This window comes from Panulirus ornatus, chromosome 24 (genome assembly GCF_036320965.1).
Source record: "Panulirus ornatus isolate Po-2019 chromosome 24, ASM3632096v1, whole genome shotgun sequence".
NCBI lineage: Eukaryota > Metazoa > Arthropoda > Malacostraca > Decapoda > Palinuridae > Panulirus > Panulirus ornatus.
In genome coordinates, this window is record NC_092247.1 from 16,336,877 (window position 1) to 16,360,270 (window position 23,394).

The 23,394-nt window shown below is 39.7% G+C and overlaps 1 protein-coding gene across 2 annotated transcripts in view; it reads left to right on the top strand.

The window, feature by feature from the left end:
* Positions 1-23,394, top strand: part of LOC139757124 (uncharacterized) — a 459,373-nt gene that overhangs the window by 98,647 nt on the left and 337,332 nt on the right. For both annotated transcript variants that reach the window (XM_071677224.1, XM_071677223.1), the window contains exons 6-7: positions 5,931-6,066; positions 19,585-20,159. In XM_071677224.1, coding sequence (XP_071533325.1) covers positions 5,931-6,066; positions 19,585-20,159 — 711 coding nt within the window. The remainder of the gene's footprint in view (positions 1-5,930; positions 6,067-19,584; positions 20,160-23,394) is intronic.

The following is a 23,394-nucleotide window of genomic DNA, read 5'->3' on the forward strand; positions in this document are numbered from 1 at the left end:
AATGGGAACTTCAGTGAAGGGCGCAAATGGGGAGGTGATAACAAGTAGTAGTGGTGATGTGAGAAGGAGATGGAGTGAGTATTTTAAAGGTTTGTTGAATGTGTTTGATGATAGAGTGGCAGATATAGGGTGTTTTGGTCGAGGTGGTGTGCAAAGTGAGAGGGTTAGGGAAAATGATTTGGTAAACAGAGAAGAGGTAGTGAAAGCTTTGCGGAAGATGAAAGCCAGCAAGGCAGCAGGTTTGGATGGTATTGCAGTGGAATTTATTAAAAAAGGGGGTGACTGTATTGTTGACTGGTTGGTAAGGTTATTTAATGTATGTATGACTCATGGTGAGGTGCCTGAGGATTGGCGGAATGCGTGCATAGTGCCATTGTACAAAGGCAAAGGGGATAAGAGTGAGTGCTCAAATTACAGAGGTATAAGTTTGTTGAGTATTCCTGGTAAATTATATGGGAGGGTATTGATTGAGAGGGTGAAGGCATGTACAGAGCATCAGATTGGGGAAGAGCAGTGTGGTTTCAGAAGTGGTAGAGGATGTGTGGATCAGGTGTTTGCTTTGAAGAATGTATGTGAGAAATACTTAGAAAAGCAAATGGATTTGTATGTAGCATTTATGGACCTGAGGAAGGCATATGATAGGGTTGATAGAGATGCTCTGTGGAAGGTATTAAGAATATATGGTGTGGAAGACAAGTTGTTAGAAGCAGTGAAAAGTTTTTATCGAGGATATAAGGCATGTGTACGTGTAGGAAGAGAGGAAAGTGATTGGTTCTCAGTGAATGTAGGTTTGTGGCAGGGGTGTGTGATGTCTCCATGGTTGTTTAATTTGTTTATGGATGGGGTTGTTAGAGGGGTGAATGCAAGAGTTTTGGAAAGAGGGGCAAGGATGCAGTCTGTTGTGGATGAGAGAGCTTGGGAAATGAGGCAGTTGTTGTTTGCTGATGATACAGCGCTGGTGGCTGATTGATTCATATGAGAAACTGCAGAAGCTGGTGAGTGAGTTTGGTAAAGTGTGTGAAAGAAGAAAGTTGAGAGTAAATGTGAATAAGAGCAAGCTTGGGTCAAGTCAATTAGGAAGTAAGTTTGAATGGAGAAAAACTGGAGGAAGTGAAGTGTTTTAGATATCTGGGAGTGGATCTGGCAGTGGATGGAACCATGGAAGCGGAAGTGAATCATAGGGTGGGGGAGGGGGCGAAAGGTCTGGGAGCCTTGAAGAATGTGTGGAAGTCGAGAACATTACCTCGGAAAGCAAAAATGGGTATGTTTGAAGGAATAGTGGTTCCAACAATGTTGTATGGTTTCGAGGCGTGGGCTATGGATAGAGTTGTGTGGAGGAGGGTGGATGTGCTGGAAATGAGATGTTTGAGGACAATATGTGGTGTGAGGTGGTTTGATTGAGTTAGTAATAATAAGGTAAGAGAGATGTGTGGAAATAAAAAGAGAGTGGTTGATAGAGCAGAAGAGGGTATTTTGAAATGGTTTGTGCACATGGAGAGAATGAGTGAGGAAAGATTGACCAAGAGGATATATGTGTCAGAGGTGGAGGGAACGAGGAGCAGTGGAAGACCAAATTGGAGGTCGAGAGATGGAGTGAAGAAGATTTTGAGTGATCAGGGCCAAAATGGTTATTTAATGTATGTATGACTCATGGTGAGGTGCCTGAGGATTGGCAGAATGCTCGCATAGTGCCATTGTACAAAGGCAAAGGGGATAAAAGTGAGTTCTCAAATTACAGAGGTATAAATTTGTTGAGTATTCCTGGGAAAGTATATGGGAGGGTATTGATTGAGAGGGTGAAGGCGAAGGTGAAGATTTGTAGAGGTTCTCAGAAAAGAAGAGGGAATGTAGGGGTGAAGAGAGTGGTGAGAGTAAGTGAGCTTGTGAAGGAGACTTGTGTGAGGAAGTACTAGAGGATAGACTGGAGTACAGAATGGAAAAAGGTGAGAACAAAGGAGGTAAGGGGAGTGGGGGAGGAATGGGATGTATTTAGGGAAGCAGTGATGGCTTGCGCAAAAGATGCCTGTGGCATGAGAAGCGTGGGAGGTGGGCAGATTAGAAAGGGCAATGAGTGGTGGGATGAAGAAGTAAGATTATTAGTGAAAGAGAAGAGAGATGCATTTGGACAATTTTTGCAGGGAAATAATGCAAATGAGTGGGAGATTATAAAAGAAAGAGGCAGGTCAAGAGAAAGGTGCAAGAGATGAAAAAGAGGGCAAATGAGAGTTGGGGTGAGAGAGTATCATTAAATTTTAGGGAGAATAAAAAGATGTTTTGGAAGGAGGTAAATAAAGTGCGTAAGACAAGGGAACAAATGGGAACTTCAGTGAAGGGGGCTAATAGGGAGGGTGATAACAAGTAGTGGTGATGTGAGAAGGAGATGGAGTGAGTATTTTGAAGGTTTGTTGAATGTGTTTGATGATAGAGAGGCAGATATAGGGTGTTTTGGTCGAGGTGTTGTGCAAAGTGATAGGGTTAGGGAGAATGATTTAGTAAACAGAGAAGAGGTAGGGAGAATGATTTAGTAAACAGAGAAGAGGTAGTAAAAGCTTTGTGGAAAATGAAAGCCAGCAAGATGGTGGGTTTGGATGGTATTGCAGTGGAATTTATTAAAAAAGGGGGTGACTGTACTATTGACTGGCTGGTAAGGCTATTTAATGTATGTATGACTCATGGTGAGGTGCCTGAGGATTGGCAGAATGCTTGCATAGTGCCATTGTACAGAGGCAAAGGGGATAAAAGTGAGTTCTCAAATTACAGAGGTATAAACATGTTGAGGATTCCTGGGAAATTATATGGGAGGGTATTGATTGAGAGGGTGAGAGCATATACAGAGCATCAGATTGGGGAACAGCAGTGTATGTTCAGGCCCTGATTGCTCAAAATCTTTTTCAATCTATCCTTCCACCTCCATTTTGGTCTCCCACCTCTTGTTCCCTCCACCTCTGACCATATATATCCTCTTTGCCAGTCTTTCCTCACTCATTCTCTCCATTTGTCAAAACCATTTCAACACACCCTCTTCTGCTCTCTCAACCATACTCTTTTTATTTCTACACATCTCTCTCACCCTTACCTTACTTACTCGATCAAACCACCTCACACCACATATTGTCCTCAAACATTTCATTTCCAACACATCCACCCTCCTCTATACATATATATATCCTAGCTTGAGCCAGGTACTCATATTATCGACCAACCTGTAGGGGTGGATGAACAGCTGGGTTGACTGTGGGCTGACATCCATAACTAGGATTCGAACCTATGTGTTTGACCCTGGGCAGCCTGTGAATACACCACGGTCAGGAGTGCAAAGTGCTACACCCAGGGAGTACATATTTTTTGACAAGTTTCTGGTTTAGTTTCATTTTATTATATGAAATCTGCAAGATGATTTAAGCTTAAAAGAAATGAATCTTGCTTGGGCCTTAGTTTTACAGAGTTTAAGAGCCCCATTGCTCTGGGAAACACTGCTGGAGTTGCCCTGTGCCAGTAACCTGTCAAAGATGAGGCACAAAAGGCTAAGGAGTGGCATTGGAGTCTACCAGTTATGATTGAGGCTGATGGCTCTGACTGTTTATGGAATAACTTGTGAGAATAAAAGGAGGGAGCTTGTAGAGAAATTAAAAGTTATAGTCTGAATGTGCTGGGATTTGGGGAAACCCATATCCTTGGGTGGGGTGTATGAAGTGAAAATTGAAGTGATAAATGCAAATTATGGGAGGGCATAGAAGGAGGAGTGGTATGGATGGGAATGAATGAATAAAGATTATCAGGGAACAGGGAAAGGAGAATATTTAGTGCCATCACTGAGAGCCTGGGAGGATGTAACAGAGCATGGATGGAATGGATCAAGAATAGTGTGGGTGAAAGGAAGGATTGGAATTTGGTGTGTGCATAGGTATGAATATGAAGATAGCATGAGGTAAGGATGAAATTAATTGTTCATGGAGAAATTTGAATGACTGTATAAATGGTTTTTAGAAGGTGAGAAATTTGGTTGTAATTGGTGATATGAATGTAAGAGTGGGATGTGATGAAACTGGCAAGAGTAGTTGGCAAATGGGGAGTCCCTAGAGTAGATGAGAATGGAATTTATCTTGTGGATGTCTCTGGTGAGAGGAGTTTATTCATTGCAAACATCTTTTTTCAGCACAAGATGATCCACAGGTATGCATGGATGAGAAATGATGGGAGAGAAGAACAAAAGTGTTTGATTGACTGTGGCAGTGGATGAAAGGTTGAGAAAGGCTGTGCTGGATGCTAGAATTATGAGAGGATTCTTTGGAGACTGACCATTTTGCAGCTCTTGTTGGGCTGAGGCTAAGGGAAAGGTGGAGGTTTGGTGTTGAGAAGAATGGAGTGATAAGAGGTGTTGGCCTTTAAGATGAATCAGAAAGAGTGCAAGGAGTATGAAAGGAGGGTGACCAGAAGTTTAAATGGAAGTGCAATGAATATAGAGATGCAGTTTTGTGTGGTTGAGAGAAAGTCTGTTAAAAATTGAGTAATTACCATTTGGATACAAGGTCATGAGATATAATGATTAAAAGGGAAATGCATGGTGGATGGATGAGATTGTAAATGCTGTGGATGAGAAGAAGAAGGGGTAAGGTAGAGTGCTTGAAAGGAATGTACCTTTGGAAGTTCACCATAGGAGGAGGGAAGAATATAAGATATGTAAATGGAATGTTAAGAAGCTGATAGAGGAAAACATAGAAAGTGTAGATGAAGATTATATGGAAGAAAGTTGAGTGAAAAGTTTGAGAAAAATAAGAAATTGAATTGGAAGAAGTAGAAAAGGAAAGAGGTGGATGTAAAATTGGAAATGTTACTGTGAGAAGTAAGGAAGGGGAATTGCTGAATCAAAAGGAGGAAATGAAAAGATGGAAAGAGTATTTAGAACTGAGGAATGTGGGAGAAGGTGAGACAGCACTTGTTACATGAATGGGTTTGGAGGATGGAAGGAAAAGGATACAAGTGCAGGGGACTATGACAAGATGGGAGTTGAAAAGGGTGATAATGAGGTTGAATGTAGGAAAGGCACCTAGAGTGGATGGGATTATAGCTGAAATGTTTTAAGTTGGGAAGAGAAAGTGCAATAGAGTGGATACATTTGATATGTAATTTTAGCACTGAAACAGAAGGTTGTATTTGGGGATTGGGTGAAAATTATTAATCTTCCTTTATTCAAAAGAAAAGTTGCTAAGGATGTATGTAGCAGTTATAGGGGAATAAGTCTGTGGTGTTTGAAAGATATCAGAAAGTATAGATTTTGCAAACCCATAGAGTGAAAGGAGAAAGTATACAAAATTGTATTATAGACATGGGGGCTGAAAGACTGGAAGAGGTCAGAGAAATTAAGTAATTAGGAGCTGTCATGGGTTAGTTGGGTGATATGGAAGGAGAGATAAGAGAGAGAGCAGAGCAGAGTAGAAGACTCATTGGGTATGGGAGTGAAGAAATGATTAAGGATAGCTTAGTCCTTCTAACCCAGACTATGCAGCCGAAACATGGACATTGAATGAATCACAGAGGTCAAGAATCCAGGCTGTGGAAATGAGTTATTTGAGTGATGCATGTGGTATGACTAGGTGGAATGAAGAATGAAATAAGTGGATGTGTAAGAGATTTGGTATGGCAAGGAATGCAAAGGGAATGAATTGTGGACTGATAGAGTAGGTGAAATATAACATTTTAAGGTTTTGGGCATGTGGAAAGAATGCAGAACAGAAAGTACAATTAAAGGGGTTGGTGTTAGAGGAAGACCACCTGTCACATGAGGAAATGAATTTGAAGAGTACTGGAGGAAGAGAAATGATGGAAAAATGTGTGGAATGTGGTATGCGAGGGAATTCCCTAAGGGAGCAAGCATCACAGATATAGATAGATAAATAAATACTGTGATGATTTTCTTTTAATCTTAACAGGTGGAGAGTGACAAAACTGTTAAGGGACAGCATCTGGAGGACATCAGTAGAAGTATTGATGGTACGACAAATGAATGGGGTTGGGGCTGGGAAAGTAGCATTATGGTCATGTCTGGAGACCAGCAACACCTAGAAGGTAAGAGACGTTTGTTTAAGTACTGTTTTTATGTTGTGTGAACATTAAGATAGGAAAATATAAAAATATGGCATTGAGCTGAGACTGTTTTGGTTGGTTAACCAAAGCTTTACTTTGTTTTTGTTTTATGTGATTTGCAGTAATTTTCAAATGCAATTTCTTATTTTTTGATAATGTAATAGATGATGGTATTCATGACTTATCAAAAGTCTCATATTGAGGTTGATTTTTGTAGATCTGGGATTTGATGGTCATGCACAAGGCAAGGGATGATACCAAACTTTCAGTAGAGGTTGAGACCCTGGTTCACCTAGCTGAGTAGTATACCTTCTAATGGGATGCTCTACCAGTTTGCTTCCTCCACTAGTTTAGTTAGTTTTTATTGTTATTGCTGATGTAATCACCTGACCTTTGATTTTTTCAAGATTATGTATTGACCCTTTGTTGCCATTGGAGGTGGCAAAGACAGACATTGAGGTCTAAGGTCTCATACCTCAATGTTGTAGGTATGATACACTTAGCGTTGGATCCCTTCTGTCTATCTGTATCTCTGATACCTGTTCCCACCTGGAACTCCCTCAGGGGGATGGCTTTGGCAATAGTCTAAATAACTAGTGGACTCCTGTGCCACTTCTTAGTCTTTAGTGCCTCACCCTTAACAGTCCAGTGGCAGAGAGCAACTCTTGCACAGTGTTTGTAGAGGCTTCTACCTAATGTTCCTACTGGCTACTACTTTTGCTGGTTCCTAGTGGGCACTTTTGAAATTGAAGGGGTTAGTAAACACTTGTGGGGTTGTATGGGTGTGCTCAGAAAATTTCATTGTGCTTGGTTTAAACATTTAAAAAGTAAAGAAGCATTATGTTTCCAAAACACATGTTTCATATTTCCATCCATTGACTTCATTAGACTGACAGCTAGGTGGCCATAGGTGTTTCTTGTACCTTATACATATAGTCTATCTCAAAGCAAATTATATGATATATGATAGAGTTGATAGAGATGCTCTGTGGAAGGTATTAAGAATATATGGTGTGGGAGGCAAGTTGTTAGAAGCAGTGAAAAGTTTTTATCGAGGATGTAAGGCATGTGTACGTGTAGGAAGAGAGGAAAGTGATTGGCTCTCAGTGAATGTAGGTTTGCGGCAGGGGTGTGTGATGTCTCCATGGTTGTTTAATTTGTTTATGGATGGGGTTGTTAGGGAGGTGAATGCAAGAGTTTTGGAAAGAGGGGCAAGTATGAAGTCTGTTGGGGATGAGAGAGCTTGGGAAGTGAGTCAGTTGTTGTTCGCTGATGATACAGCGCTGGTGGCTGATCCATGTGAGAAACTGTAGAAGCTGGTGACTGAGTTTGGTAAAGTTTGTGAAAGAAGAAAGTTAAGAGTAAATGTGAATAAGAGCAAGGTTATTAGGTACAGTAGGGTTGAGGGTCAAGTCAATTGGGAGGTGAGTTTGAATGGAGAAAAACTGGAGGAAGTAAAGTGTTTTAGATATCTGGGAGTGGATCTGTCAGCGGATGGAACCATGGAAGCGGAAGTGGATCATAGGATGGGGGAGGGGGCGAAAATTCTGGGAGCCTTGAAGAATGTGTGGAAGTCGAGAACATTATCTCGGAAAGCAAAAATGGATATGTTTGAAGGAATAGTGGTGCCAACAATGTTGTATGGTTGCGAGGCGTGGGCTATGGATAGAGTGGTGCGCAGGAGGATGGATGTGCTGGAAATGAGATGTTTGAGGACAATGTGTGGTGTGAGGTGGTTTGATCGAGTAAGTAACATAAGGGTAAGAGAGATGTGTGGAAATAAAAAGAGCGCGGTTGAGAGAGCAGAAGAGGGTGTTTTGAAATGGTTTGGGCACATGGAGAGAATGAGTGAGGAAAGATTGACCAAGAGGATATATGTGTCGGAGGTGCAGGGAATGAGGAGAAGAGGGAGACCAAATTGGAGGTGGAAAGATGGAGTGAAAAAGATTTTGTGTGATCGGGGCCTGAACATGCAGGAGGGTGAAAGGAGGGCAAGGAATAGAGTGAATTGGAGCGATGTGGTATACCGGGGTTGACGTGCTGTCAGTGGATTGAATCAGGGCATGTAAAGCGTCTGGGGTAAACCATGGAAAGCTGTGTAGGTATGTATATTTGCGTGTGTGGACGTATGTATATACATGTGTATGGGGGTGGGTTGGTCCATTTCTTTCGTCTGTTTCCTTGCGCTACCTCGCAAACGCGGGAGACAGCTACAAAAAAAAAAAAAAATAATTATTTGAAATATGTGAAGAGCTGGAGGAAACCATGGAAAGGTTTGTGGGGCCTGGTTGTGGATAGGGGCTGTGAATATGATATATTTCACTTGACAGCTAGAAAATGGATGTGAATGAATGGAGCCTTTCTTTGTCTGTTCCTAGTGCTACCTTGCTAACAGACGAAATTGCGAACAAATATGAATTAAAAAAAGTATTTGAATGTATAAGAAGTATTGAAATTTTACAGTTTGGTTATAATGGGAGTGCATTAGTAATTTGATCAAAAGGAGATTATGGTGTTATTGGACTCTTCCTGCTCTAGCTTACACCATAGTGAAAGGTCACCTTTGATGAGGCTGCATCATTGGTAGTGCAGTTATGCCAAAGAACTTATTCCATAGAGTCTTCATTTCCCTGCTGCTGGAAGTAGAACAGCCTTGAGCTGCAGGAACTTATGAAAGGTTCAAGGTAACACTAGAATTGTTTTATAGAAACTGGTCCTGGGGTAATTATGAATGAAGAAATTAATGAAGATTCTTGCCTTTGAGAAGAGCTATTGGTTCAGGGCTGGTAATTTCTTGGAACTTCATATTCAGCCATCAATAGCATGAGCTGACAGTCTAATTCTGTACTGAGGTCCGTGTTTCCATTTCAGATGATTAAGTGACACCCTGTTGCCACTTTTTCAGAGTTTGAAACAAACATTATCATGTATGTTAGTTGTGGAATGTTGCCTCAAAAGTGAGGTGCACTTCCATGACAAATCAATAACTGTAAGTGAAGTAGAAAGCTCTCTCGTGCAGTGTGATTCATTCATTGTTGTTGTTTTGTGGTTGCCATTTTATTGACTTAGAGATGTTGCCACAAATGATTTGAGAGAGAGAGAGAGAGAGAGAGAGAGAGAGAGAGAGAGAGAGAGAGAGAGAGATTTTTGACTGTAAGTATTCTTGATGTAAAAGTTTATCTGAATTTTTATAGGGGTGTATCAGCTTCATTGTTTCTTGAAAAAGGTTGGGAACCATTGCACAAGAGGAACCATGTCAGACATTCTCTAATATACCTTGACTTTCAGAAGGCCTTTGATATAGTACTACACAAGAGACTGATCTGTGAATTAAAAGCAGCTGGATAGGAATGACGTGTTCATGGATTAGATACTTGGCAGAAAGCAGTGCATAGTTTTAAGTGTATAAGCCTCATACTTTTTGAATGTATTGAGTGGTGTGCTGTACCATTCGGAACCTTGGCCCCATTCTTTTTGTAATGCTTATTAAAGATCATGAATTGGGTCTCATATCTATGATCTCCGAATTTGTGCATGATACAAAACTAGGAGATAGTAGAGACTGTGAAACAATTCAAAGAGATCTAAACAAAACAACCAAGTGGTCAGACAAAAGGCAAATGAATAGTAGAATAGACGAATTTAAGATTATGCACTTTGGAGATGAAAGATACAAAACAAAACTATCATATATTTGGAAATCTGCTAACTAAAGGGAATGAAGAGAAGGATCTAGAATTTGTTATTAATAACTCTCTGAAGTATACTAAACATTAGTTTGGTCCCAAAACTACAAGAAAGATGAGCAAAAACTGGAACAAGGACAGTGATGGGTGACAAAATGACCCCTACTATCTATATATCTATTTGCATCTGTGATGCCCATTCCCTTCAGGAACTCCCATGAGGGGATGGCCACAACAAGAGTCTCTATAATTGGTGAACTCCAGTGCTGCTTCTTAGCCTTTAGTGCCTCTTCTTTAACAAGGCGCTGGCAGAGGGCAACTTTAGCTCTGTGTTTTCAGAGGCTCTTATGTAATGTTCCTTCCTACTACTACTGCCTAATTCTCCCAGCTAATGTTCATACATACAACTTCTTCCTAATGCAAAAGTGACCCCAGCTCTGAGAAATTTTTTTGATGTATGGAAGGTGCCTAAGATTAGATACCTTTTCTCTTAAGAAGTGTAGATTATGCTGTAATCTAAGTTTTGAAAATGTTAATGCCTCATGACTCAGCTTCTGCCCATCCCTACTGAAAATTCCTCACAACTTTCATCCCTCCTTTGACTCAATAAACGTACTTAGTAGTTGGTAGACAGCCAACTATCAGGGAGGTATATTACCAGTACTACCCTCTTAGGTATCAGGAGAGTTTGTGACAGCTGTGTATTGAGCCAGCATTGCAGTTGCACTCCTCTGGCCCAGGTAGCTGTCTTTTCTTTCTGCCTTACCTACATGTGGACTACTGGCATTCTCTCTACAAACATACAATCTCTCCTTGTCATACTTGACAACACAACTCACACAGCTCATTCTTTGTAACTCTACATTTTCTTTTCATGAGCGCTATGTTCTAGCCCTGCCTTTTAGCAAAATGGTAGGAGCAATATATAGAATTAGTAGGTAGGAGCATTAGATAGGTACATTGGGTAGAAGTAGTAGGTAGGAACACTAGGTAGGAGCTTTAGGTAGTGTGTTGGAACAGTAGGTAGGAGCCTCTACAAACACTGCACTAGACTTGCTGTCTGGCAGTGGTCTGTTAAGGGTGAGGCACTAAAGACTAAGAAGCAGTTCTGGAGTTCATAAGTTATGGAGACTGTCGCCATGACCACCCCATTAAGGGAGTTTCAGAATAGAACAGGCATTAGAGATATAGATAGATAGAACTATGACATCCACACTATCTTGGAAGCCTCACATTATGGAAATTGCTAAGTCTGCCTCTATGAAGCTAGGAATCCTATTTAAATGTTGAAATTTCTTTTCTTTGGAACTGTAGCTGTTTCTACAAAGGATTGATCCATCCTCATATGGAGTGCAGCTCCCTCATCGAGGGATGGCTCTAACTCTGCATTCTTTCTTGAAAGAATTAAGTTGAAAGCAGAACAACTTTTTAACTCTCCCAGGCTAACCTCAAAACTTGACACACTTGCCCTATGCCTCAGTATTGTTTCACTTTCCCTCTTCTATTGGTATTTCTTTGGCTTTTGCTTCTCAGAGCTGACTGCTTGTTTGCCCCCACAGTTAGCTAGATCTCACAATACTCGGCAAACTGCTTCATCACATGATTACTGTGTGGCCATTGTCATCTCAGAGATGGGCCATTTTGAAAATTGTTTCCCTACACCTCAGAGCTTTGGAACATTCTACCCTATCATGTGTCTCTCAATAGCTATGACTTGGCACTTTTTGAAGGCAATTTTTTTTTATTTCCTCCAAAATTTGTAATACTTTCCCTTGTTTCTCCCTTTTCCCTTTCATGAACCTCTTCATATTTCACTTAAGGCCCAGCTTTGGTGTAGAGCCTCTATCATAAAAAGAAAAATGATCTTTTTGAAATGCAAGGAAGTACAATTATTACAACAAATGAAATAACACTTAAAGCTATAAGATGTAACTCTGATATGAGAAAACGTTCCTTGTAAATAGACTTGTTGAAAACTGAAATACGTTACCACTAACCCTTAGTAATGCAAAGACTTTATATCTTCAAAAACTAGTTAGGCAGACTTTTCCTAAGTTCAAATATCTACTGAATGAACACAAGGAAAGAAAGTTATAGATATACATTGATTCCTTATTTTCATTGTAGATCCTAAGAATATATTGTAATACAGCTGAGGGTGAAAGTTGCAAGATTTTATGATAGGATTTCCTTTTTATTTCATCTTTTTATATTCCATTCAGGCTCACTTAACAAATGCATAGTAATTCTACATTTCTATTTCCTGCTTGCTGTTGTTGCTGGAAGGTGTGGAGGATGGGGAGAGAGCCTTCCTACTGTTCTGTTCTTGACTCATCATCTTACAGTTGGAAATAGGTTAGACTTAAGTTCAAAACAGATAATGTAGACATAGACCAGTGGGCCTCTGTAGTCTGTATTTCCCAAGCACTCCCATCTACATACCCTATATAGAGAAATGCAACTGCAATCCCATCCACTCCACCCATCTTTTTTTCTATGTTTTTTCTGTGTTAGCTGAGACAGCACCAGCATCTGAAGCCTTAATCAAGGCCATCTCCTTAGCTATGTTTTTTCTATGCCTGACAGCCATTTTCTATGTTAGTAAGGTAGCACTGGGAACAAACGAAGAAGGGCCCCATCTATTCTCATCGATTTCCAAGCTGTCATGTATAATGCACCAAAACCACAGCTCCCTATCCACAACCAGGCCCTACAGAACTTTCCATGGATTACCCCGGACAATTCACATGCCCTGGTTCAGTCCAATGACAGCACTTTGAACTCACCATACCAAATCGTTCCAATTCATTCTGTCGTCTGCATGCCTTTCACCTTCTTGTATGTTCAGGCCTGATTGCTTAGAATCCTTTTTACTCCATCCTTCCATTCTCCTGATTCTCCTTGTCCCCTCCACTTCTGACCCATATATCCATTTTGTCAGCATTTCCTCACTCATTTCCTGCACATCCCGAAACTATGTCAGCACACCATTTGTAGCTGTCTCAACCACACTCTTTTTATTACCACATCTCTCTCTTATGCTTTCATTACTCACTCAATCAAACCACCTCACACCACATATTGTCCTGAAACATTTCATTCTCAATCCATCCACCCTCAGATTGGGATGTCTGAATGTGTGTGGATGTAACCAAGATTAGAAGAAAAGAGAGATAGGTATTATGTTTGAGGAAAAACCTGGATGTTCTGGCTCTGAGTGAAATGAAGCTCAAGGGTAAAGGAAAAGAGTGGTTTGGGAAAGTCTTGGGAGTAAAGTAGGGGTTGGTGAGAGGACAAGAGCTAAGAAAGGGATAGCAATACTCCTGAAGCAGGAGTTGTGGGAGTATGTGATGGAGTGTAAGAAAGTGAATTCTAGATTGGTGTGGGTAAATCTGAAAGTGGTTGGAGACAGAAAGATCATGAAAGGCTGGTGTTTTGGGCGCAGTTGGGTGAGTGTATAAGCAGCTTTGATGCATGAGACTGGGTTACAGTGATGAGTGATTTAAATGTGAAGGTGAAGTAATGGGCATTTGAGGGTATAATTGGTGTACATGGGGTGTTCAGTGCTATAAATGGAAATGGCGAAGAGCTTGTGGATATGTTTGCTGAAAAAATACTGGTGATTGGGAATGCCTGGTTTAAATAGAGAGATAAGTATATGTATGTGAGTAGGAGAGATAGTCAGAAGGCATTATTAGACTACGTGTTAATTGATAGGCATCTAAAAGAGAGACTCTTGGATGTTAATGTGCTGAGATTATGTCTGATTACTATCTTGTGGAGGCGAAGGTGAAGATTTGTAGAGGCTTTCAGAAAAGATGCGAGAATGTTGGGGAGAAGAGAATGATGAGAGTAAGTGACCTTGGAAAGGAGACTTGTGTAAGGAAGTTCCAGGAGAGATTGAGTGTAGAATGGCAAAAGGTGAGAGCAAATGACATGAGGGGAGTGGTTGAGGAATGGGATATATTTAGGGAAGCAGCAATGGCTTTTGCAAAAGATGCATGTGGTATGAGAAAGGTGGGAGGTGGGCAGATTAGATTAGAAAGGGTAGTGAGTGGTGGGTTGAAGAATTAAGATTGTTAGTGAAAGAGAAAAGAGAGGCATTTGGATGATGTTTGCAGGGAAGTTGTGCAAATGAGTGGGAGATGTATAAAAGAAAGCAGCAAGAGGTCAAGGGAAAGGTTCAAGAGTTGAAAAAGAGGGCAAATTAGAGTTGGGATAAGCAAGTATCATTAAATTTTTGGGAGGATAAAAAGATGTTTTGGAAGGAGGTAAAGAATGCGTGTAAGACAAGAGAACAAATGAGAACATCAATGAAGGGAGCAAGTGGGAAAGTGATAACAGATAGTGATGGAGTAAGAAGGAGATGGATTGAGTATTTTGAAGATATGTTAAATGTGTTTGATGATAGAGTGGCAGATATAGGGTGTTTTGGTTGAGGTGGTGTGCGAATTAAGAGGGTCAGGGAGAATGATTTGATTAAGAGAGAAGAAGTAGTGAAATCTTTTTGGAAGGTGAAATCCATCAAGGGAGCGGGTTTGGATGGTATTGCAGTAGAATTTATTAAAATAGGGGTGACTGTGTTGTTGATTGGTTGGTAAGGATATTCAGTGTATGTATGGTCCATGTTGAAGTGCCTGAGGATTGGTGGAATGCATGCATAGTGCCATTGTACAAAGGCAAAGGGGATAAAGGTGAGTGTTCAATACTGCAGAGATATAAGTTTGTTGGGTATTCCTGGGAAATTATATGAGAGGGTATTGATTGAAAGGGTGAAGGCATGTACAGAGCATCAGATTGAGGAAGAGCAGTGTGGTTTCAGAAGTGGTTGAGGATGTGTGGATCAGGTGTTTGCTTTGAAGAATTTATGTGAGAAATATTTAGAAAAACAAATGGATTTGGATGTAGCATCTCAACACACGCTCTTTTGCTCTCTCAACCATACTCTTTTTATTACCACACATCTCTCTTACCCTTTTATTACTTACTCTATCAAACCACCTCACACCGCATATTGTTCCTAAACATTTCATTTTCAACACATCCACCCTCCTCCGCACAACCCTATCTATAGCCCACGCCTCGCAACCATATAACGTTGTTGGAACTATTATTCCTTCAAACATACCTATCTTTGCTCTCCGAGATAATGTTCTCTCCTTCCACACATTCTTCAATGCTTCCAGAACCTTCACCTCCTCCCCCACTCTGTGACTCATTTCCACTTCCATAGTTCCATTCACTGCTAAGTCTGCTCCCAGATATCTAAAACGCTTCACTTCCTCCAATCTTTCTCCAATCAGACTTACATCCCAATTTGTCTTATCCCTCAGCCCTACCAAAGCTAATAACCTTGCTCTTATTCACATTTACTCTCAACTTCCTCATTTCGCATACTTTTCCAAACTCAGTCACCAACTTCTGCAGTTTCTTACTCAAATCAGCTACTAGAACTGTATCATTGGCGAACAACAACTGACTCACTTCCCAGGCCCTCTTTCCCCAAACAGACTGCATACTCTCCCCTCTCTCCAAAACTCTTGCATTTACCTCCCTAACCACCCTATCCATAAAGAAATTAAACAACCATGGGGACATCACATACCCCTAACACTGACTGACATTCACTGGGAACCAATCACTTTCCTCTCTTCCTACTCGTACACATGCTTTACATCCATGATAAAAAACTCTTCACTGCTTTTAGCAACTTACCTCCCACACCATATACTCTTAAGACCTTTCACAAAGCACCTCTATCAACCCTATCATATGCCTTCTCCATATCCTTAAATGCTACATACAAATCCATCTGTTTTTTAAGTATTTCTCATGCATTTTTCAAAGCAAACACCTGATCCACACATCCTCTACTGCTTTTAAAACCAAACTGCTTTTCCCCAATGTGATGCTCTGTACATGTCTTTATTCTCTCAGTCATTACCCTCCCATACAGTTTCCCAGGAATATCAACAAACTTATGCCTCTGTAGTTTGAACACTCACCTTTATCCCCTTTGCCTCTGTACAGTGGCACTGTGTGCATTCCAACAATCCTCAGGCACTTGATCATGATCCATACATACATTGAATGTCCTTACCAACCAATCAGTAACACAGTCACCCCCTTATGTAATAGTTCTACTGCAATACCATCCAAACCCTCCACCTTGCCGGCTTTCATCTTCCACAAAGCTTTCACTACCTCCTCTTTCTTAACCAAACCATTCTCCCTGACCCTCTCACTTTGCACTCCAATCTGAGCAAAACACCCTATATCTGCCAATCTGTAATCAAACACATTTAACAAACCTACAAAAAAACATTTCATAAAAGTTTAGCTGGGCCATCACCCGTGCATTTATGAGATACAGATTATGAAGTACATTTTATTTTTACATTATAGTTACTTATTTCTAATTACTTTTTTGTTCTGTATAGGGAGGGAGTTTTTACGCTTATGGGGCCTCTTGAAATTTCTCTACTTTCGTAAGACTACTAAAATTTATGTATCCTTTCTGCATTGACCATGTCCTCAGTCATTGTATTCCATTTAACCACCACTCTTATGCTATGAATTTACTTTTGTTCATCTTTTTTGATATTTCTTCCTTAATTTCATGTTATGTCCTCATTTTGCTCCATCCTTGTGTCTCTTGAAGAACTGTGCACTGTCTATGTCATCAGTTTTGTTTTATAAGATTTAAGGTTATGATATGGTCACCCTCAACTCTTTCCTCTACGTAGAGGAGCAAATCTAAAGCCTTTAGCCTCACTCTGTAACTTAGAAGTCTTGATTCTGGTGCCATAGTTGTTACCCTCTTTTAGAAGCATATTTTAGTTTTGATCTTATGTAGGATATGAATAGCCTCCTTGATAAATCCTTAAACGTAAACCTGAAAACTACTCTGATATTTGCTAGAAAACAGTTTGTCTCCTGTACTTTTTTCCTAACATAGGACTCTGTTGAGAGGTTAGGGATGATGTTGACTCGCAAGTTATTATTATACACAGAATCCTGAAGCTTATTTCCTGGTAGGTGGTGATCATATTAAGGCCTCTAGCCCCATCTTCATTACTTTACATTTTTTTTATTTGAATTTCATCAGCCTTATATAAATCCTACTTTGGAATTTTGTTTAGGTCCCCTTGTAAGCTGATGCAATCTTCCTCACTTTTCACTGCCCTATCGACATTTGTGTAATCTTCAAACATTTTCAGGTTGGAGTCCATATTTTCAAACAAGTCTTTTGCATAGGTCAAGAATAGTAACAGTTCCAAAAGACAACCATAGGGCAATCCACTGGTGATCTCCACCAACTTAGAGAATGTAGATAAACGTTTTGAATCTGAGGCTGTGTCATGCAAGCAATTTTTATTGATTTTATCACATTTGCTGCTTTGTCCCCACTTTTTTTTTTTAATTATTATCTTCTGTAACCACTTTAGGTTGACACTAATGCTCTGTGAAATGTGTGAGCTGTGAGTGGTTGGTATGAGGTGGTTTGGTGATTTCAGCTGGATGGTGGCTGCTGACTGGCTGAAGGCAGACCTGGATAAGATGAACAGTGGCTGGAAATACTGCTGAAATATTTGCATAGGATGAGTGTATGCTACTTCTTCAATGAATATGAGGCTGGACAGGGTCCTAACTGCTGTGTATCTAAGAAATGTATACTGTGCCAGTGAAACTCTGCCTCAAAGAGGAAAGTTTTTCAGCTTTCAAAACCAACATATTTTGAATTACACTCTCATTTGTGTTTTTCAAATCTATAAATGTTCCCTGTAAATTTTTCACAGCTAAAGGGAAATTGTCGTTGATCTTGTGTTTTGGAACTATTTTGTTAGGATTAAAAAGTGGATGGAGACTCAGATGTCACTTAATGACTGAAGTTAATTTGGGTAGTTGATAATTATGAAGTGCTTTGGTAATGTGGGTAGCTGTTCATGTTGTCACACCTCATATATAATACAAGGATGCAAGGGTCTGTACAGTCTTATTAGACAATATCTCACTCCAAAGGAGTTTACATTTCCCTGCTACTGTAATTAGCACATGGTGGAGCCTATGGAAAGAGATCCTTGGTAACGTTAGAACTCTTTTCTTAGAAATTTCTCCTGGGGTAATTATAGATACATAAATGACTAGTAACTTATAATAATTGATTAGGTCTTTTGTAATTTCTCTTTATACATGGTCAGTGACACTTTCAGTACTCAATTTTTCTTATTATAGATAGATAGGTAGTAATAAGAAGCGTAATACAGGTATACCACTGATTTTCCGGCACTCTTGGTTTCAAAGCCTTGCTGGATTAACCATTTTATCAGACCAACCGTGTTCACGTAATAATAATAATAATTCATTAACGCACCTCCAACCCACTAATTATACTTCTCCCATGTGTCTAAAGTATACCATGGACTGTTAGAAATTTAAATCAAACAAATATTAAATGTTTGAGCACCTAAGATGGTAAGTCTGTCCTTAGATTTTTTAATCCTGTGTCTTTTTCATCTTCTGTTGTTAGTGTTTTCTTAGGTGTGCATTACCAGAATAATGCAGTTTCGTCTGCATTATACACCTGCTCAGGACTGAGGTGCTCGTCAGCTACAACTTTCTCAAATTTGTCCACATACTCGGCAGCTCCTTTGTGGTTTGCAAACCAATTTTCTCCGCACACTTTATTCATGGAAATTCCATGACGCTTCTTGAATCTTTGAAGCCATCCTTCACTATAGTCACGTGACACTCATGTTGTAATTTAAGTTCTTTATGGAGCAACTTACCCTGGTCCATGATCATGCTACCTGACAAGTCTACTCCATCACTCCGATGCTGTCAAAACCATTCATTCATCACTTGATTGTGCTCAGTACTCTTACCATCTTTCATAATTTTTCTAATCGTCATTTTCTTCTTGGAATTGCTGTCTGCATATCATTTCAATATTTTCTCCCTTTGCTTCTTTATATCATAAACAGTTGATGAACGAATGTTGTAGAGGTCACACAGCTTACGCACCAAAACACCACGGTCCATTTTTTCAACAGTTCTACATTATTTTGAATCGATATGGACTGGTGTTTACATTTGACACCACGACTGACACTCTCATATGTCTTAGAAGCCATAGCTAGGGTTAAATTATCCAAAATAAGCTAAGAATCTCACACAATTGCGGTATCGACACTAACAAGTACAGTGTAAAAAATGTAAATAAGCGCGCCCTACACACAACGCCATCTGTGGCAACCCAGTAAACTAGTCTGGGGGCCACAGTAATTTCATGTTCCCTCACATAATATTGTCCAGACTAATGGAGGTGCCGAACCATCAGTAGCTGGAAATTCGGTGGTGTACCTGTAGACAAGAAATTATTATAAACTTTTCACAAACATTCTTATTTGTCACATGATGATTGATAGCATATCTTTTCCAATAGTACCTTATTTCTTTTATTATGCTTTCACTTAATTTATGATGTAGAAATAAGAAGCATAATAAATGAATAAGATTATTATAAGCTGTTTTCACAAATATTGTAAGCTGTTTTCACAAACATTCGTATTTGTCACATGATTAATAGCATATCTTTTCCAATAGTACCTTATCTTTTTTATTATGCTTTCACTTAATCTATTATGTAAAAAACTAATAACTTTTTGAGAAAAGGCAAACTTTTTGTATTTTAGTAAATAGGAATTACTAACTAGATATTTATAAGAGAATTAGAATTAAAGTTTGCTATGGGAAGGTGCATGAATTGAGATTACAGTTTTGCAGCTCTTTAAATATTTGAAACACTTTTCAGGAGAACTTGGCACAACCTCAGCTGAACTAGAAGCTCGTGAAGACATTTTAGCAGATGATGCCATCGATGTGGAGGGTTTTGCTAAAAGTCGTCTTGTTGTTGGCAGTGTTGACAGTGATAGTGGAGGATTTGTGCAACAGGAGAGCCAAGGCTCACTTTCAGGGAAGTCTGTTGATTTGGATGTTCCATCAGCTATATCTGAAGATGTCTTCTATGGAGACCAAGAAAATCAAGATAATCTTAATGAGAAGAAAGAGAGTCAAAGCTCGGAACAACAAAGTTGCCAAGAGTGTAGAAGAAATAGTATAGATTTGAGTTATAAAGTAGAAGTTTGTGATAAGAGAACTAAAGTGTCATATTCTAACTCGGAAGTCAACACACCAGACAGTATAGTGGTGCTCACCTCAGACAGTAGCTCACCTGATGGAGACATGCCAGGTAGTTTACCTTCAGTAGCAGGAAAAAAGCTGACTGTTGACTTTGTACCTGAGAGAGTAACAAGTCCCATTAGTTCCCCAGAATCCATTGAAGTTCTTGGCTCTTCCAGTCTTGTTACATCACCATCCTCTATAGAGGTAAGTAGCGAAGATTAACTTTATCTTGAACGGATTATTCTAAGATTGCATAATATATTATACTGAGATTGCATAATATATTATACATATATCTAAGTATTGATCTGGGTGTGAATGAAAATATATAGAAGTAAAGTAAACTTCCATGGAGATGTGCACCAACATATAATAAGAAGGGAAAAAGAAAAAACCTGGGTGATGATGAGTGCTGGTCTTTCAGTAAAGAAAGCCACAAAATTTATAATACTATTCTGTAATAGAACATCTGCCTAGTAATGTGAGAATTAGCAAAGGATACAATAGGTTTTGTAAAATTTTAGGTATTAGTAAAAGAAATGGGAATAATGAAAACATTTTGAGTTTGTACAGTGAATACGAAATACTTAATGCAACTCCTTTTAGCATAGATATTTGATCAATTGGAAAGGTAATGTAATCGCTTCAATTTAGTATTGGCATTGACATACCATTTGCTAGATTTTAGATGCAATTGTTGACTTTTTTCAAGAGTGTTTAACTGGAAATTGTCTCTGCATGCAGTCGCTTGTAGATGGATGATGTGGATATTATCAGTTGGTTTTGCTTTGAAAAATTTGCAGGAATATTGTTTTGTGAGTCTTGAATTTCATTTGCTTCACTGTAAGCCTTACATGCCAAATGACTTGCAAAAAATTGGTCATGGTTTGAGCAAAAAAAGCAAGATCTTTACACCTCTCATTATGAAATGAAATAAGTAATTGTGTAGTAAAAGTAAGGGATATGTGCAAAAAAAATGCGCTGACATACCTTATGTTGCCATGGCATAGCTCTGTGATGTATATCCACAGATTCCTCATGGGGAGGATGTGCTTTTTTAAATGTTATGTTTCCTGAAATAGAATGAAAGAAATGCATCTAAAAGTGAAGGATGTGTACAAACAAAGGAGCTAACATAAATGAGATATATATATGTAGATACCCCCAGTTGGGGTGTTAGAGGGTATAATTCAGTCACATTTTCTGTTTCTCATTTATAATAAGAAAGAAATATATGTAAAAGTAAAGAATATGTGCAAATAGATTCGCTAAAGTACCTTATATGACTCTTTAGTTTTTTGACAATCTTAGAGCCACACTGCCTCTAGAAACACTATGCTGGAGTTGCCCTTTGCTAGTGACCTGTCAAGGGTAAGCCACAAAAAGCCAAGAAGTGGCACTGGAGTCTACCAGTTATGCAGAGTATTAAAAGAGACGAGCAATTGAGGGTGATGGCTTTGAATATGAATAGGATGGCTTGTGAGAGTAAAAGGAGGGGCTTATGGAGAGGTTTAAAAGTTTTAGCTTCGATGTGCTAGGGACTGGGGAAACCCCTATCCTTGGGCAGAGTGTATGGAGTGAAAATGGAAATGATGAATGCAAGTTATGGGAGGGCAAGGAAGGAGATGGTATGGATGGGATTGAGTGAAAATTATCAGAGAAGGAAAGAAGCATGTGCAATTCTACTATCACCAAGATTGTAGAAGGGTGCTACTGAGTATGGGTGGAATGGATCAAGGATAGTGTGGGTGAAAGGAAAGATTGGGATTGTGAAGTATACATGGGTATGTGTTCCTATGAGTCCACGGGGAAAATGAAACACGATAAGTTCCCAAGTGCACTTTCATGTAATAATCACATCAGGGGAGATGCAAGAGAGAAATATGTCAGTTGATATACAACGAAGAGACGTAGCTAGGACGCCATTTGGTGAAAAAGAGGGCAAATGAGAGTTGGGGAGAATGAAAGATGTTTTGGAAAGAGGTAAATAAAGTGTATAAGACAAGAGAACAAATGGGAACATCGGTGAAGGGGGCTAATGGGGAGGTAATGACAAGTAGTGGTGAAGTGAGAAGGAGATGGAGTGAGTATTTTGAAGGTTTTTTGAATATGTTTCATGATAGAGTGGCAGTTATAGGGTGTTAAGTTCGAGGTGGAGTACGAAGTGAGAGGGTCAGGGCGAATGTTTTGGTAAACAGAGAAGAGGTAGTGAAAGTTTTGCGGAAGATGAAAGCCGGCAAGGTGGTGGGTTTGGATGGTATTGCAGTGGAATTTATTAGAAAAGGGGGTGACTGTGTTGTTGACTGGTTGGTGAAAATACTCAGTGTATGTATGATTCAGGGTGAAGTGCCTGAGGATTGGAGGAATGCATGCACGGTGCCATTGTACAACAACAAAGGGGATGAAGGTGAGTGTTCAGATTACAGAGGTATTAGTTTGTTGAGTATTCCTGGGAAATTATATGGGAGGGTATTGAATAAGAGGGTCACGGCATGTACAGAGCATCAGTTTGGGGAAGAGCAGTATGGTTTTAGAAGTGGTAGAGGGTGTGTGGATCAGGTGTTTGCTATGAAGAATGTATGTGAGAAATACTTAGAATACAGGTGGATTTGTATGTAGCATTTATGGATCTGAGTTGATAGAGATGCTTTGTGGAAGGTATTAAGAGTATATGGTGTGGAAGGTATGTTGTTAGAAGCAGTGAAAAGTTTTATTGAGGATGTAAGGCATGTGTACAAGTAGAAAGAGAGGAAAGTGATTGGTTCCCATTGAATGTCGGTTTGCGGCAGGGGTGTATGATGTCGCCATGGTTGTTTAATTTGTTTATGGATAGGGTTGTTAGGGAGGTGAATGTAAGAGTTTTGGAGAGAGGGGCAAGTATGCAGTCTGTTGTGGATGAGAGGGCTTGGGAAGTTAGTCAGTTGTTGTTCGCTGATGATACAGCACTGGTAGCTGATTCGGATGAGAAACTGCAGAAGCTGGTGACTGAATCACCAGCCCTCCCGATAACTTTCTTTCTATATATTCGTCCATGCTCCCAGAACCTTCTCCCCCTCCCCCACCCTATGACTTACTTCTGATTCCATGTTTCCATTTGCTGTCATGTTCAATCCCAGATATCTAAAACACTTCACTTGCTCCAATTTTTTTTCCATTCAGACATCCCAACTAACTTGTCCTTTAACTCTCCTAAACCATTTTTTTTTTTTTTTTTTTAATACTTTGTCGCTGTCTCCCGCGTTTGCGAGGTAGCGCAAGGAAACAGACGAAAGAAATGGCCCAACCCCCCCCCATACACATGTATATACATACGTCCACACACGCAAATATACATACCTACACAGCTTTCCATGGTTTACCCCAGACGCTTCACATGCCTTGATTCAATCCACAGACAGCACGTCAACCCCGGTATACCACATCGCTCCAATTCACTCTA